We start from the raw sequence: 17,153 nt of genomic DNA, 5'->3' as shown, positions 1-17,153 counted from the left end.
CTAGTAAAACTCATTATAGCATTGATTTTCCAAAGGTAAACAAATGTTGCCAATTTTTAAATTAATTTTGCTTCCACTGTTGAGTAAACTTATTTTACTGAATCAATGTACACTTTACCCAAACACATTGTAAGGATATGGTACACATGATTGGACCAGAACTGATCTATAACACACACCCGTAGCGCTAAGGTCTGATAAATAAAAATAAAAAATTTCTTTCATCTAGAGATTTCAAAACATTTGTCTAAAAAGTCTCTTCACAATGCTTTCATGCATCAAAGGGTGACAAGTCTTTGTGAGGAAAACATGTATATAATGTAGCATTCAATTTTGGTGCTCCTTACTATAACATATATGTAAAACATTCATACAACAGTAAGTAATACAAGAACAGTTTGTGTGACACAATTGTAAAACAAAATGTGGAGATTTAGTGGCACCAGATTGTATAAAATCAAAGAAACATAAATACTTTTAGAGAATAGATTGAAGAGAGAACTACTAAAATGACAGCCATTTCACATCTGAGGGGAAAATGAATATTACTATGTTCTTATCTAGGAGGGTCTCAATAAGATACTCTAGAAATATTCACATTAATGATTATATCCTGTAAATTTCACAACTTCTAGTTAGAAAAATAAAGGTCAAGCCAGGCAGGGTAGGAACATATCCCACACATTATGGTACAGAATGAGGGTTATTAGGTGAGTGATATTATGAACATCTTAAGATTGGTTCAATGACATGCAACAGATAGATAAAGCAGTATATTATACAACATAACATCATATCTAATATTAATTTTCACTAAAGTTTACTTGGTTTTAAATAGAAAGTCTGAAATTGAAAAGTAGTGAAATGAAATAGTTTTACAATATCGCCGTCAGAACACTCACCTTCCTCAGGTATAGAAGAGATGTAATCAGGGCCTCCTAGACTTACCTTCCTCAGGTATAGGAGAGATGTAATCAGGGCCTCCTAGACTTACCTTCCTCAGGTATAGAAGGGATGTAGTCAGGGCCTCCTAGACTTACCTTCCTCAGGTATAGAAGGGATGTAATCAGGGCCTCCTAGACTTACCTTCCTCAGGTATAGGAGAGATGTAATCAGGGCCTCCTAGACTTACCTTCCTCAGGTATAGGAGAGATGTAATCAGGGCCTCCTAGACTTACCTTCCTCAGGTATAGGAGAGATGTAATCAGGGCCTCCTAACACTTACCTTCCTCAGGTATAGAAGAGATGTAATCAGGGCCTCCTAGACTTACCTTCCTCAGGTATAGGAGAGATGTAATCAGGGCCTCCTAGACTTACCTTCCTCAGGTATAGGAGAGATGTTATCAGGGCCTCCTAGACTTACCTTCCTCAGGTATAGAAGGGATGTAATCAGGGCCCCCTAGACTTACCTTCCTCAGGTATAGGAGAGATGTATAGGAGAGATGTAATCAGGGCCTCCTAGACTTACCTTCCTCAGGTATAGGAGAGATGTAATCAGGGCCTCCTAGACTTACCTTCCTCAGGTATAGGAGAGATGTAATCAGGGCCTCCTAGACTTACCTTCCTCAGGTATAGGAGAGATGTAATCAGGGCCCCCTAGACTTACCTTCCTCAGGTATAGAAGGGATGTAATCAGGGCCTCCTAGACTTACCTTCCTCAGGTGTAGGAGAGATGTAATCAGGGCCTCCTAACACTTACCTTCCTCAGGTATAGGAGAGATGTAGTCAGGGCCTCCTAGACTTACCTTCCTCAGGTATAGAAGGGATGTAATCAGGGCCTCCTAGACTTACCTTCCTCAGGTATAGGAGAGATGTAATCAGGGCCTCCTAGACTTACCTTCCTCAGGTATAGAAGGGATGTAGTCAGGGCCTCCTAGACTTACCTTCCTCAGGTATAGGAGAGATGTAATCAGGGCCTCCTAGACTTACCTTCCTCAGGTATAGGAGAGATGTAATCAGGGCCTCCTAACACTTACCTTCCTCAGGTATAGGAGAGATGTAATCAGGGCCTCCTAGACTTGCCTTCCTCAGGTATAGGAGAGATGTAATCAGGGCCTCCTATCACTTACCTTCCTCAGGTATATAAGAGATGTAGTCAGGGCCTCCTAGACTTACCTTTTTATCTCCTCCCCCAGGTTTATGAGTAGCATTGTCTTTGGAACCAACTTTGGATGTAGCCTTTTCTTTGAAATCTAACTTCTTCGTTTCAATCTAAAAAGAAATAGCAGTTTGCAATGTGACAATCAAATGAGATGAATTTCATTTATTATCTGAAGCAAATCATAACACCTTAGGCCTATCACTATTGTTTGTCCAGGCCCCGATTTCTCGAAACGAACTTAAGTCAAAAACTGACTTAAGTCATAAATGTTCATATAAGTTACATAAGGAGAAAAACTTCAGTTTTGACTTTTAAGTCTGCACTTAAATTTCGAGAAATCAGGGCCAGATCAAACATGTGAGAGGTTTAAACCTTGAGGGAAACTAGAGTACCCACAAAAATTATTGTGTTTGGGTAGGAGAGAAATATGTATCTGAGGTGTGGGCTACATGTATCTGAAAAGTGGGCTTCATGTATCTGAGGAGAGGGTAACTTGTATCTGAGGAATAGGCTACATGTATTTGAGGAGTGGGCTACATGTATCTGAGGAATAGGCTACATGTATCTGAGGAGTGGGCTACATGTATCTGAGGAGTGGGCTACATGTAGTGAGGAGTGGGCTACATGTATCTGAGGAGTGGGTTACATGTATCTGAGGAGTAGGCTACATGTATTTGAGGAGTGGGCTACATGTATCTGAGGAGTGGGTTACATGTATCTGAGGAGTGGGCTACATGTATTTGAGGAGTGGGCTACATGTATCTGAGGAATGGGTGACATATATCTGAGGAGTGGGCTACATGTAACGAGGAGTGGGCTCCATGTATCTGAAGAGTGGGTTACATGTATTTGAAGAGTGGGCTACATGTATCTTAGGAGTGGGCTAAATGTATCTGAGGAGTGGCATTTTTGTATCTGAGGAGTGGGCTACATGTATCTGGGTAACGGGCTATATGTATCTGATGATTGGCCTTCATGTATCTGAGGAGTATGCTATATGTATCTGAAGGGTGGGCTACATATATCTGATGAGTGGACTACATGTATCTGAGGAGTGGGCTACATGTATCTGAGGAGTGGGCTACATTTATCTGAGGAGAGGGCTACATGTATCTGAGGAGTGGGCTACATGTATCTGAGGAGTGGGCTACATGTATCTGAGGAGTGGGCTACATGTATCTGAGGAGTGGGCTACATGTATCTGAGGAGTGGGCTACATGTATCTGAGGGGTGGGCTACATGTATTTGAGGAGTTTTCTACATGTATCTGAGGAGTTGGCTACATGTATCTGAGGAGTGGGCTTCATTTATCTGAGGTATGGGCTACATGTATCTGAGGATTGGGCTACATGTACATGAGGAGTGGGCTACATGTGTCTGAGAAATGGTCTACATTTATCTGAGGAGTGGACTACAAATATCTGAGGAGTAGGCTACATGTATCTGAGGAGAGGGCTACATGTATCTGAGGAATGGGCTACATGTACATGAGGAGTGGGCTACATGTATCTGAGAAATGGTCTACATTTATCTGAAGAGTGGGCTACAAATATCTGAGGATTTGGCTACATGTACATGAGGAGTGGGCTATATGTATCTGAGGAATGGTCTACATTTATCAGATGAGTGGGCTACACATATCTGAGGAGAAGGCTACATGAACATGAAGAGTGGGCTACATGTATCTGAGGAGTGGGCTACATGTACATGAGTTGGCTACATGTATCTGAGGAGTTGGCTACATGTATCTGAGGAGTTGGCTACATGTATCTGAGGAGTTGGCTACATGTATCTGAGGAGTGGGCTACATGTACATGAGGAATGGGCTACATTATCTGAGGAGTTGGTTTAATGTATCTGAGGAGTGGGCTACTCGATCTGAGGAGTGGGCTACATGTATCTGAGGAGTGAGTACATGGGCTACATGTACATGAGGAGTTGGCTACATGTATCTGAGGAGTGGGCTACATGTATCTGAGGAGTGGGCTACATGTATCTGAGGAGTGGGCTACATGTATCTGAGGAGTGGGCTACATGTATCTGAGGAGTGGGCTACATGTATCTGAGGAGTGGGCTACATGTACATGAAGAGTGGACTAAATGTATCTGATGAGTGGGCTACATGTACATGAAGAGTGGGCTACATGTACATGAGAAGTGGGCTACATGTATCTTAGGAGTGGGTTACATGTACATGAGGAGTGAGCTACATGTATCTGAGGAGTGGGCTACATGTATCTTAGGAGAGGGCTACATGTATCTGAGGAGTGGGCTACATGTACATTAGGAGTGAGATTCATGTATCTGCGGAGTTGGCTACATGTATCTAGGGAGTGGGCTACATTTATCTGAGGAGTGTGCAACATGTATCTGATGAGTGGGCTACATGTACATAAGGAGTGGGCTACATGTATCTTAGGAGTGGGCTACATGTACATGAAGACTGGGCTACATGTATATGATGAGTTGGCTACATGTATCTGAGGATTAGGCTACATGTATCTGAGGAGTGGGCTACATGTATGTGAGGAGTGGGCGATATGTATCTGAGGGAAGGGCTACATGTACATTAGGAGTGGCTACCTTTTTGTCTCCACCACCAGCTTTATGATCCATGTTGTCTTTAGATCCAACCTTTGAGGCTGCCTTCTCCTTAAAGTCTAGCTTAGCAGTCTCAATCTGTCAGAAGAAACAATCACACATATCAAACATGATCTCACAATGATATTATGGTCCACTCCATTCTCATCTACTATTCTGCATTCACCTAGTTATAAATGATGGTCAACCTCTAATAACGTTTGGCAGATCAGAATCTGTATACCATCATATGTACAGTCAGTCAAGTTCACTTATACTGAATATAGCTTCACCTTGGTTTGGTCAAGCTCTTGGTGTTTTCATCAGAAATTCACAATAATAAAAATAGTTCCCTTACTTTAAGAATACGGTGGAATGTTAATTGTACCAAAATGTATTCAAATTTTATAAGTAAACTTTAGACACGGAAAGGAACTAAAGGAAAAACAATACATCAAACAGTTAGTGACACATTATTTTATATGGTAACTATGGAAACATTGAGAGACAATAAGACACACCCATGATGTAACATTACACAGTAACTATGAAGACAGACATTGAGAGACAATAAGAAACACACAGGATTTAACATAACATAGTAACCATGGAGACAGACATTAACAGACAATAAGACACACACAGGATTTAACATTACACAGTAACTATGGAGACAGACATTGAGAGACAAAGACACACATGATGTAACATTACACAGTAACTATGGAGACAGACATTGAGAGACAATAATACACACATGATGTAACATTACACAGTAACTATGGAGACAGACATTGAGAGACAACAACATGATGAACATTACCAGTACTAAACAGACACACATGATGTAACATTACAAGTAACTATGGAGACAGACATTGAGAGACAATAAACACACATGATGTAACATTACACAGTAACTATGGAGACAGACATTGAGAGACAAAGACACACATGATGTAACATTACAGAGTAACTATGGAGACAGACATTGAGAGACAATAATACACACATGATGTAACATTACACAGTAACTATGGAGACAGACATTGAGAGACAAAGACACACATGATGTAACATTACAGAGTAACTATGGAGACAGACATTGAGAGACAATAATACACACATGATGTAACATTACACAGTAACTATGGAGACAGACATTGAGAGACAAAGACACACATGATGTTACATTACAGAGTAACTATGGAGACAGACATTGAGAGACAATAAAACACACATGATGTAACATTACACAGTAACTATGGAGACAGACATTGAGAGACAAAGACACACATGATGTTAAATTACAGAGTAACTATGGAGACAGATCATGGTTGACAATTTAGACACCTAAGACACAGATATTATATGGGTATGGGTAGATATTACATCACAGGCACTACAGTCAATAGTAAGGAAAAGACAACAAAAACAATAGTTAGACATGAAGTAAACGCCAGTTAAACTGTTGAGTTAAAATTGTAAATGAATCTACATATAAAATCAGCTTAATGTCCTCATCTACAAATGAAGTGGAAACCAGAGAATTCTGTCGATGAAAAGCAAATAAAAGCAGAAATTCCATGCATTAAACATGATGTGCATGCAGAAATGAATGGTGTTTCACAGTATTCAATTCTAATACTTTCTTTGATTTTAAAAAAATGTTGTTAAGCTGTATACCACATAGCGGGATATTTCTACGAGCCTCTGAATCTTTGTATAAAAATCAAAGTTAGGGTTATTAGGGGGCATCCTTCGTGTAGATATAGTTTTCTATTTCATTGTTTTGTAGACCATTGCTGCAGTTGGCTATATCGGACTAGTACATTTTATAATTAGAAGGTTGGCATTATCAATATCTATAAAATTGTATCTTTCAATTAATTACAGACATGCCTCAATGCATGTTGCCTTAGCTTTGAAAATTAAAATGTGCATGTACTGCAGAACTGTTATAGATTAGATTGTCATGCACACTGCCAGTGTTTCAGGAATTAATTGACACACACCTGATCTTACCATATATTGTATATAAACAATGTATATATATATACATAATCATGTTATCATATCATCATGCTGTACATGCATTGTTTTTTTATACATTTTCAAATTTTCTCTCCATAGTCTATTCAATATAAAAGTTACACTCTTTTTCATGGATATTTAATAAACACATCTGATGATTTATATCATACTTTTTATGAGATGCATGCATTAATGTACCAGGTGTGCCTTCTTAAGAAAATTATTTGACTTACCACACATACAAAGAAAGACACTATTATTTATGTGGATAATTCATAAAACTTAGATCAAATTAGTCCTCTATTAACCAGGTTTGATTTCAACTTAAACCTTCACCATTTTTAACGATAGTAGACTTTGGGAATATGTCCCAATTAGTTTCTTAATATTCTTAATTAAGCAGGAAAATGTTAACAGTCATAAGATAGTGTTCTTAGAAAATATAGAACAGATGACATATTGACAAAGTGACAACTAGTGCAAACTATTCCTCATAAAGAAGTATTTATATAGATTCCATTTTTAGGAACTAGAGCTTCTGTAAACTTGATTTTTTTTTTTTTTTTTTTTTGCAGCGATATCATATTGAATTTGCATTTCCACTAAGGTTTACATGGGGATAAAGTTATCTGTTCACATGCAGTCAATCATATTCTACTGTGCTTGTAACTGTCACATTTTATGTGGAGATAAACTTATACATTTTATGTGGAGATAAACTTATCTGTTCACAGTCAATCATATTCTACTGTGTCTGTAATTGTCACATTTTATGTGGCGACCAATTTTCATGAACTCTAATCATTCGCAAAATATGGAAAAAAAACTAATCGCCAGCAAAATTTAGTCGGTGTACTTTATTTATTGGTATTTGACCAATCTACACTTCAGAGGTTGTAGAGCTGCTCACAAAAATAGCCCGCTATATGGTAGATCCTCAATAAACACTGATCGGTCTGAGTTGTGATTACCAGCTAGATCATACTTTAACATTGCCGCCTCCAGGCTCATGCTTCACGTTATCCAGCGACCCGATTCTCGACTCTCGCTTCCAGGCAACTTTTTCATTTGTTATCTAGATGTAAATAGCCAGACAGAAAAAGATCGGAAATTAATTTTCTGATATTGTGGCTTGTATACTCTCAGTGAAAATGGCACAAAAACATAAACTGGAATCAAATTCTACTGTTTAGGAAAAGAAAATTACTAAGATAAAAACAATCACTCATACTAAAAACAAATATCCATATAAAGATGATACAAACAGAGTGCAATCAACACCAACCTTACAGACAAGGTCTTTTAATTGTCAGCAAATTTGGATGTGAATAATGCCTCAAATTTATCAAACTATATATTTCATAGGGGTGTTTGATTAGTTTACTGGTCAGTTCAGAAGAGATTTTCTTTATGTTTTAGATGAAGAAATCAAGAATGCTCTCCCTTTTAAGGCTCAGTATGACAAAAAAATTCAATAGATGTTTTTGGGTTGGGTTTTTTTTCCATTCGTTTTCAAACAGTTTTTTTCCAAAAAACAATAAGACAAAGAAAGATTTAATTGGATGACATAAAGTAATAAAATGTTTAGCCAATAGAAAAGCTTAGTTCATGCAGGATAAGCTTTTTACAGAGGAGACACAGCAAAGACAAAAACATTTTTTTGTTATCATTATATAACATAAAGTTTTTAGTAGTTATGTTGGGGAAGATAATGTTATTAGAGTGATTTGGGAAGATTTTACTTTAAAAGCGACACTGAAAGCAAATTGACCTATTGTTTGAGGCGAGAGGAGCCGCTATATTATAGACATTGTGTAAACAAGTAACAGATTTTCTACAACAAGATGCAAGGATTAAATTATCTTCAGATCTGACCATGACATGTATTAATCTACACTTCATCTTCTTACCATCACAATAATGTATACCACAAAGACGTCACTCGTGATAATGTGTAGATAAGTGTATAAAATATTCATACAGAAGCAGTGTAAAGAGACTATTCCATTACTGGCTAAATTATACAACGCATAAAAAAACTAAATACCAATATGATCACCAGGTTTTATAGTATTGATCTTGTTGACGTGTGCTAGCAATAGACTTATCACATATAGACTGGATTCATGTACCTCCTGGTAGGCAGAGCTAGGGGAGATAATCCATACTAGATACATGGCCGCAGTGTAAATACTTCTCTAATCATAAACACTGATGACACTAAAACTCTATCTTGCAAAAATTTGTTGCAACATTAGGTTTGACTGCTTCTCACTCAAACTTCTCTGTATTTTATAAGCAGATATATGTACATTATGTGTTGGCCATTCATAAGAAACAATGTATACCAAAGATATTTGGAACGTAATCAATCGATGCAACACAACAACAGCTCCCATGACAATTTTATCAATATGACATAAAATGGACCCATTACCGCAATCATAATCAATGATGATGTACTTTATAGCATGAATTGATTCTATGGAAAGAAATGTGCATATTTTGGGTGATTATACCAAATGATATATATAGTCATGCAAACAAATCTAGAGCATTTATATACCAATAATTTTATCAGTAATTACAAAGAACATTTGTTTTAAATAAAAATTTTCAGTTCCTGCAAATGATGCATACTTTGACTTTACCGCCACCTGGTGAATGTTTGGCATTGTCAAGGGAGCCAACCCTGGACGCAGCTTTCCACTCAAGTTTCTGGGACATTATCTAAATCAAAAAGAAAAGAGGAAGCAGGCAAATAAAAGTCTGAAGCTAAAAAGTTTCCTAAGTTATTAATCAATTCACACTCACAATCAGTAGTGAAGCATATTGGGGACAGCCTTATATGGTTGTCATAAAGGGAGATAAGTTTAGTAACATCACATCATGCAATTGAAATCATTGTGAGTCTGAATACTACGGAATACCAATAATAAAATAGCCTGTTAACTTGATAATAATATCAATTAAAGTTCTGGGAAAAATCTGTTCAAAAATTTAAACATAAAAAGAATGTAAACAATTCCTATAAATTACTTTATATTTCAAGGAAAGAAATGGTAATTATGTAGCATTAAATCTATGACCATATGAAAAGAGATCAAAATTATTCTTAAATACTGCACGGTTATCCTATTCTAATCATCATGATATGATAAAGAAGATCCTTTTAAATTTTTACAGAAAACCAAGGTCAAATAGACATTTACACTATGTGTCAGTAAAATGTCATTTCCTTGTACAAAGTGAAATGCTTAGAAAGAATCATCTGGAACATGTGCCATATACCAAACATATGTGTACTGAACGTTTATCAACAGTTTGTGATCAGTGAGCTTATATAACAAGGCTATAGTTTCAGCAACTGAAATAATAAATTATATAAACAGCAAAATCATGTAGCGAAAAGCCCCAGTAATGATCTGGGAAATCTTGCACTATGAAATATTTTTGTTGAATTGTAAGATTGTGATGCTTTAGTGAAGGAAGGAGGTTCAAACTACATTATCATTGTATCATAATAATGCAGTATCACATCACACACGACAAATATACTCATCAAATACCTCTAAGGCTTTCTACTAAGCTCAACAAACCATGCTAAATCTGAACCTGATACAAATCTGTCTACCACGGTAGTGTCTGGCTGGCAAATCTTTGATCCAACCAGACACAGAAGTGGAGGCATTATGAAAGTGAAGAAATGACATAAGAAGAACAGTCATTCATCACCAAAAATCTAAATAAAAAGGTCAAAAATCAGATACAAGACCACACACCTCATGTCTACATACTTTATGGCTGGTAAGAGACCTTTCTTTAAAATCACTCAATACCTGAAGATAGGCCATTTGAGACCAAAAGAGACCTATGTTGCCTTCCTCTGCTGCTTTTGTTACATTACCTTTTTGTCTCCACCTTTTGGCCGATGGTCAAGATTAACCTTTGACCCTATCTTGCCTTGCACTGCAGAGTAATCCTTCTTCTGATTTGCTATTCTTACCTGCAATGAAGATAACTTCATGGAACTTTGCAATTTATTACGGAATAAAGACCGCATATAGTTGAACTTTATTATCTTGAATTCATAAAACATTGTTTTATTCTAAATGTTCTGTTAGTCCCTACAAGAACCACGCAGATTTTGTACTAGACATTAAAGTAAATAAATTCATTAAAATATTCAGGTTATGTACACTTCCAATTCACAGAAGATTAAATTTCACTTTACTTGTAGTAAAGTTAATTTCCCCAATCATAAATAACCGTAAATTGTAAATTGCTAATCTGAGTTTATGAAAAGTCATCAATTTTTTTAGAGACTTTTCTTTGTACGTACGTTTCCTCCCCCCGGGGTGTGAGTGGCATTGGCGAGAGAACCAATCTTCGACTGGACATGCTTGGTGTCTGGTGTTGGTCCTTTAGGTGTGGTTCTAGCTGTAAGGAAATATGAAAGTCCATATAAACTTTCTATATCAAAGGTAAATTAGGTAGCCACCAGCTACTACAGAACTAGTAGGCCTCAGGACATAGAAACCCTGTATTCATGTAAAAGTATACATAAATATATTGTATAACTTTATCTTAAACCACATATTCCGTCTTTGCATTTTACAGAGTTAGCTCCCTTGCGGGTAGGTATCGATTGTTACGTCATTATTTTGTGAACACATTTCACGTCATTTTCTTCGAAAAGTATGACGTTACCCTAGCAAAAACATGACGTCACAATCAATACCTACCCGCAAGTGCAGATAACTCTGTAATATGCAAATCCGGAATAAATCTGTATCATATCTTGGAATCAATCTAGATTTTAAGTGCTTGTCAATGCAGAAGGTATCTACAAAAGGATATTTTTATAATACACAAATACTTATTCTAACACAATTATGAAACAAGTTATATCAACTATATCAAGGATACTGTCCATACAACATGTAAAATAGGTATGAATTGACGACAACGCGAGTACCCAGGATCTTGGATGCAACATATAGAGCTCTATAGACAATACCATCCCTATTCTGATACAGAAATCCCAAGCTATCTCATCCCTATTCTGATACAGAAATCCCAGGCTATCTCATCCCTATTCTAATACAGAAATCCGAGGCTATCTCATCCCTATTCTGATACAGAAATCCCAGGCTATCTCATCCCTATTCTAATACAGAAATCCGAGGCCATCTCATCCCTATTCTGATACAGAAATCCCAGGCTATCTCATCCCTATTCTGATACAGAAATCCAGGCTATCTCATCCCTATTCTGATACAGAAATCCCAGGCTATCTCATCCCTATTCTGATACAGCAATCCCAGGCTACAGCAATCCCAGGCTATCTCATCCCTATTCTAATACAGAAATCCGAGGCCATCTCATCCCTATTCTGATACAGAAATCCCAGGCTATCTCATCCCTATTCTAATACAGAAATCCGAGGCCATCTCATCCCTATTCTGATACAGAAATCCCAGGCTATCTCATCCCTATTCTGATACAGAAATCCCAGGCTATCTCATCCCTATTCTAATACAGAAATCCGAGGCCATCTCATCCCTATTCTGATACAGAAATCCCAGGCTATCTCATCCCTATTCTGATACAGAAATCCGAGGCCATCTCATCCCTATTCTGATACAGAAATCCGAGGCCATCTCATCCCTATTCTAATACAGAAATCCGAGGCCATCTCATCCCTATTCTAATACAGAAATCCCAGGCTATCTCATCCCTATTCTGATACAGAAATCCGAGGCCATCTAATCCCTATTTTAATACAGAAATCCGAGGCCATCTCATCCCTATTCTGAAACAGAAATCCCAGGTAATCTCATCCCTATTCTGATACAGAAATCCCAGGATATCTTGGTGAAAGCCTAGAATTATCATTATGTCACCTGACCATTCATTCCTTCCTTTGAAATCTTAATTTAATACAATATCCCAAAATAACTTCAATTGATAGTTAGATTGTTACAGCGCGGAACAGAAATGTAATATTGAAAAGTAAAATGCTGCTTATAGAGTATCAGATGGTCCTGCCTGCAGATACATCATACCTAGGTAATATAGGGTAATACAAAAACTTAAGTATCAGGTGGTCCTGTGGGCAGATACATCATACCTAGGTAATATAGGGTAATACTAAAATAAGTATCAGGTGGTACCGTATAAACTACAGGTAATATAGGGTAATACTATAACTGTAAGTATAGTGGTCCTGCCAACATGCAGAATACATCCTGGCAGATACACTAGGTAATATAGGGGTAATACTAAGTGTCCTGGCAGATACAACATACCTAGGTAATATAGGTAATACTTAACTGTAAGTATCAGGTGGTCCTGTGGGCAGATACAACATACCTAGGTAATATAGGGTAATACTATAACTGTAAGTATCAGGTGGTCCTGTGGGCAGATACAACATACCTAGGTAATATAGGGTAATACTATAACTGTAAGTATCAGGTGGTCCTGAGGGCAGATACAACATACCTAGGTAATATAGGGTAATACTATAACTGTAAGTATCAGGTGGTACCTGAGGGCAGATACAACATACCTAGGTAATATAGGGTAATACTATAACTGTAAGTATCAGGTGGTACCGTGGGCAGATACAACATACCTAGGTAATATAGGGTAATACTATAACTGTAAGTATCAGGTGGTCCCGAGGGCAGATACAACATACCTAGGTAATATAGGGTAATACTATAACTGTAAGTATTAGGTGATCCCGTGGGCAGATACAACATACCTAGGTAATATAGGGTAATACTATAACTGTAAGTATCAGGTGGTACCGTGGGCAGATACAACATACCTAGGTAATATAGGGTAATACTATAACTGTAAGTATCAGGTGGTACCGTGGGCAGATACAACATACCTAGGTAATATAGGGTAATACTATAACTGTAAGTATCAGGTGGTACCGTGGGCAGATACAACATACCTAGGTAATATAGGGTAATACTATAACTGTAAGTATCAGGTGGTCCTGGGGCAGATACAACATACCTAGGTAATATAGGGTAATACTATAACTGTAAGTATCAGTGGTCCTGGGCAGATACAACATACCTAGGTAATATAGGGTAATACTATAACTGTAATATCAGGTGGTCCGTGGGCAGATACAACATACCTAGGTAATATAGGGTAATACTATAACTGTAAGTATCAGGTGTGGGCGATACAACATACCTAGGTAATATAGGGTAATACTAAACTGTAAGTATCAGTGCCTGGGCAGATACAACATACCTAGGTAATATAGGGTAATACTATAACTGTAAGTATCAGTATCGGTGGTACCTGAGGGCAGATACAACATACCTAGGTAATATAGGGTAATACTATAACTGTAAGTATCAGGTGGTCCTGAGGGCAGATACAACATACCTAGGTAATATAGGGTAATACTATAACTGTAAGTATCAGGTGGTACCGTGGGCAGATACAACATACCTAGGTAATATAGGGTAATACTATAACTGTAAGTATCAGGTGGTCCTGTGGGCAGATACAACATACCTAGGTAATATAGGGTAATACTATAACTGTAAGTATCAGGTGGTCCCGTGGGCAGATACAACATACCTAGGTAATATAGGGTAATACTATAACTGTAAGTATCAGGTGGTCCTGAGGGCAGATACAACATACCTAGGTAATATAGGGTAATACTATAAACTGTAAGTATCAGGTGGTCCGTGTGGGCAGATACAACATTCCATACCTAGGTAATATAGGGTAATACTATAACTGTAAGTATCAGGTGGTCCTGAGGGCAGATACAACATACCTAGGTAATATAGGGTAATACTATAACTGTAAGTATCAGGTGGTCCTGAGGGCAGATACAACATACCTAGGTAATATAGGGTAATACTATAACTGTAAGTATCAGGTGGTCCTGTGGGCAGATACAACATACCTAGGTAATATAGGGTAATACTATAACTGTAAGTATCAGGTGGTCCTGAGGGCAGATACAACATACCTAGGTAATATAGGGTAATACTATAACTGTAAGTATCAGGTGGTCCTGAGGGCAGATACAACATACCTAGGTAATATAGGGTAATACTATAACTGTAAGTATCAGGTGGTCCTGTGGGCAGATACAACATACCTAGGTAATATAGGGTAATACTATAACTGTAAGTATCAGGTGATCCTGAGGGCAGATACAACATACCTAGGTAATATAGGGTAATACTATAACTGTAAGTATCAGGTGGTCCTGAGGGCAGATACAACATACCTAGGTAATATAGGGTAATACTATAACTGTAAGTATCAGGTGGTCCTGTGGGCAGATACAACATACCTAGGTAATATAGGGTAATACTATAACTGTAAGTATCAGGTGGTCCTGTGGGCAGATACAACATACCTAGGTAATATAGGGTAATACTATAACTGTAAGTATCAGGTGGTCCTGAGGGCAGATACAACATACCTAGGTAATATAGGGTAATACTATACTATAACTATAACTGTAAGTATCAGGTGGTCCTGTGGGCAGATACAACATACCTAGGTAATATAGGGTAATACTATAACTGTAAGTATCAGGTGGTCCTGAGGGCAGATACAACATACCTAGGTAATATAGGGTAATACTATAACTGTAAGTATCAGGTGGTCCTGAGGGCAGATACAACATACCTAGGTAATATAGGGTAATACTATAACTGTAAGTATCAGGTGGTCCTGTGGGCAGATACAACATACCTAGGTAATATAGGATAATACTATAACTGTAAACAATAGTATTTATACCTACCAGCAAACATGACTAGATATGAGGTGGTAGAATACAGACAAATATTACGTTACTTCCAAACAACACAGAGAAAATCAGACAAAGTCGACCGAATCATAACAACAACACAATCCAATCCTCCATTTGTCTCTCTTAATACATGTTTTCCCTGGGACAAACACACCACAAATGTACCAAAACACACCGACAAGGTGTTCAAATTACGATCCAGGTTATCACAGTCTTATATCATTAACCGGACCAATGATTCCAAATTGTATTAAAGATAGAGAGATTACACACAAAGGGAAGTACAATACCAGGAGATAGAGAGATAAAAGGGACAGAACATGTGTACTTAGGAATGAAATGAGTATTTAGAGTGGGAATGTATCTGTTCAAACAAACAAAAATATCAGAATGTTAAGAGCAGTGTAAACAAAATCTCTGGCAGCAGTAGTACCTATCACCTTTATGAAGTAAGTGAAGTAGGCATAATAAATAAATCTGATAAATTTTATGATCCATAATGACCACTCTTACTAAATGAAACCTAATACACTCAGCAATGTACATTTACTGAAAACTGATTTACAGTCTATAAGAAATTAAGGTCTTACTTCATATTAAATCAAGATACCACACAATAAGATGGTGCAAACATGGCTAATACAATATGCATATCCCTTTCCTCAACCACCCACATAGGGTTCTAACCCCTAATTAATAGTTAAAGCAATGACTAAAAAAAGAAACATGCAGGAGGGTCTACATCAACACGGCATAATTTAATTGAAAATTTTGGTTTGAAAATTTCTGATTTCTATATATTATATAGCATTTTTTTTTTAAAAGTTATATCTGTAAAGAGTACTGGGATTTAAGACTAAAGATGCCTGTAAGATAATAATTTGACCCCCCTGTCTCCATATACATTATTCAAAGAGGAACCGAAACAGGGCGAAATGGGACAGACATTATATGCTTCCCCCTCCAAATAAAATCTTTGTTTGAAGAAATAGGAGTTTACCTCAAAAAACTGTTTTTTTGTGTGGTGTATTTGGGGATTACTTACGAGTGTGGTCTCGGTTCGTGCTAGTTGGGGTTTTAGAGCGGGCATCAATCCTTGACCCCACATGTTTGACTGTGACCTTCTGATCAGTAATCTTCACGTTACCACCTCCTGGTTTGTAGTTATCGTTTTTGGCATCAATTCCATATTTCTTCCTCTGAGAAGTCGCTGAGGCCTGAAACCCAAACAAATCGGTATTGATGTGTTTATTTGAACAAATAGTCAGAGGCTATGGGGTAATGATCTGTATTCAGTTAGGGAGTGATTTGTTTTCTCTGGTATATATATATATTTACAAATTAAGGAACCATCTTGGAGACAATAAGCAGTTAATAAAGACATGATGGTATTGATAAAGATACTGAGTTAATAAAGACATGATGGTATTGATAAAGATACTGATAAAGATACTAGACTTTATTTTGAGCCCATAACACTTGCAGGCAGACATGTTATCTTACAAGTGGTCGACACAACAATATACAATATCTTATACATCATTTTTTTTTTGATGGGGCGAAATGTCCTTACTAGATCCTTGAGAGATACCATTGTCCTTATCAACTATTGACCGTCTT

The 17,153-nt window shown here is 37.3% G+C and overlaps 1 protein-coding gene across 6 annotated transcripts in view; it reads right to left on the bottom strand.

The window, feature by feature from the left end:
- The window catches only part of LOC138320657 (microtubule-associated protein 2-like), a 100,352-nt gene that overhangs the window by 29,207 nt on the left and 53,992 nt on the right, over positions 1 to 17,153 (bottom strand). For 4 of the 6 annotated variants that reach the window (XM_069263802.1, XM_069263798.1, XM_069263799.1 and 1 more), the window contains 7 exons: positions 16,579 to 16,750; positions 11,058 to 11,155; positions 10,623 to 10,721; positions 9,356 to 9,445; positions 7,701 to 7,790; positions 4,685 to 4,780; positions 2,116 to 2,211 (listed from right to left, as the gene is read on the bottom strand). In XM_069263802.1, the coding sequence (XP_069119903.1) occupies positions 2,116 to 2,211; positions 4,685 to 4,780; positions 7,701 to 7,790; positions 9,356 to 9,445; positions 10,623 to 10,721; positions 11,058 to 11,155; positions 16,579 to 16,750 (741 nt within the window). The remainder of the gene's footprint in view (positions 1 to 2,115; positions 2,212 to 4,684; positions 4,781 to 7,700; positions 7,791 to 9,355; positions 9,446 to 10,622; positions 10,722 to 11,057; positions 11,156 to 16,578; positions 16,751 to 17,153) is intronic. The other 2 variants (XM_069263800.1, XM_069263803.1) reach the window with 2 other exon arrangements.

The sequence above is a fragment of the Argopecten irradians genome, chromosome 4 (genome assembly GCF_041381155.1).
Source record: "Argopecten irradians isolate NY chromosome 4, Ai_NY, whole genome shotgun sequence".
In the NCBI taxonomy this organism is placed as follows: domain Eukaryota; kingdom Metazoa; phylum Mollusca; class Bivalvia; order Pectinida; family Pectinidae; genus Argopecten; species Argopecten irradians.
The sequence above is the reverse complement of the archived record's forward strand: the minus strand, read 5'-3'. Positions and strand labels throughout refer to the sequence as shown.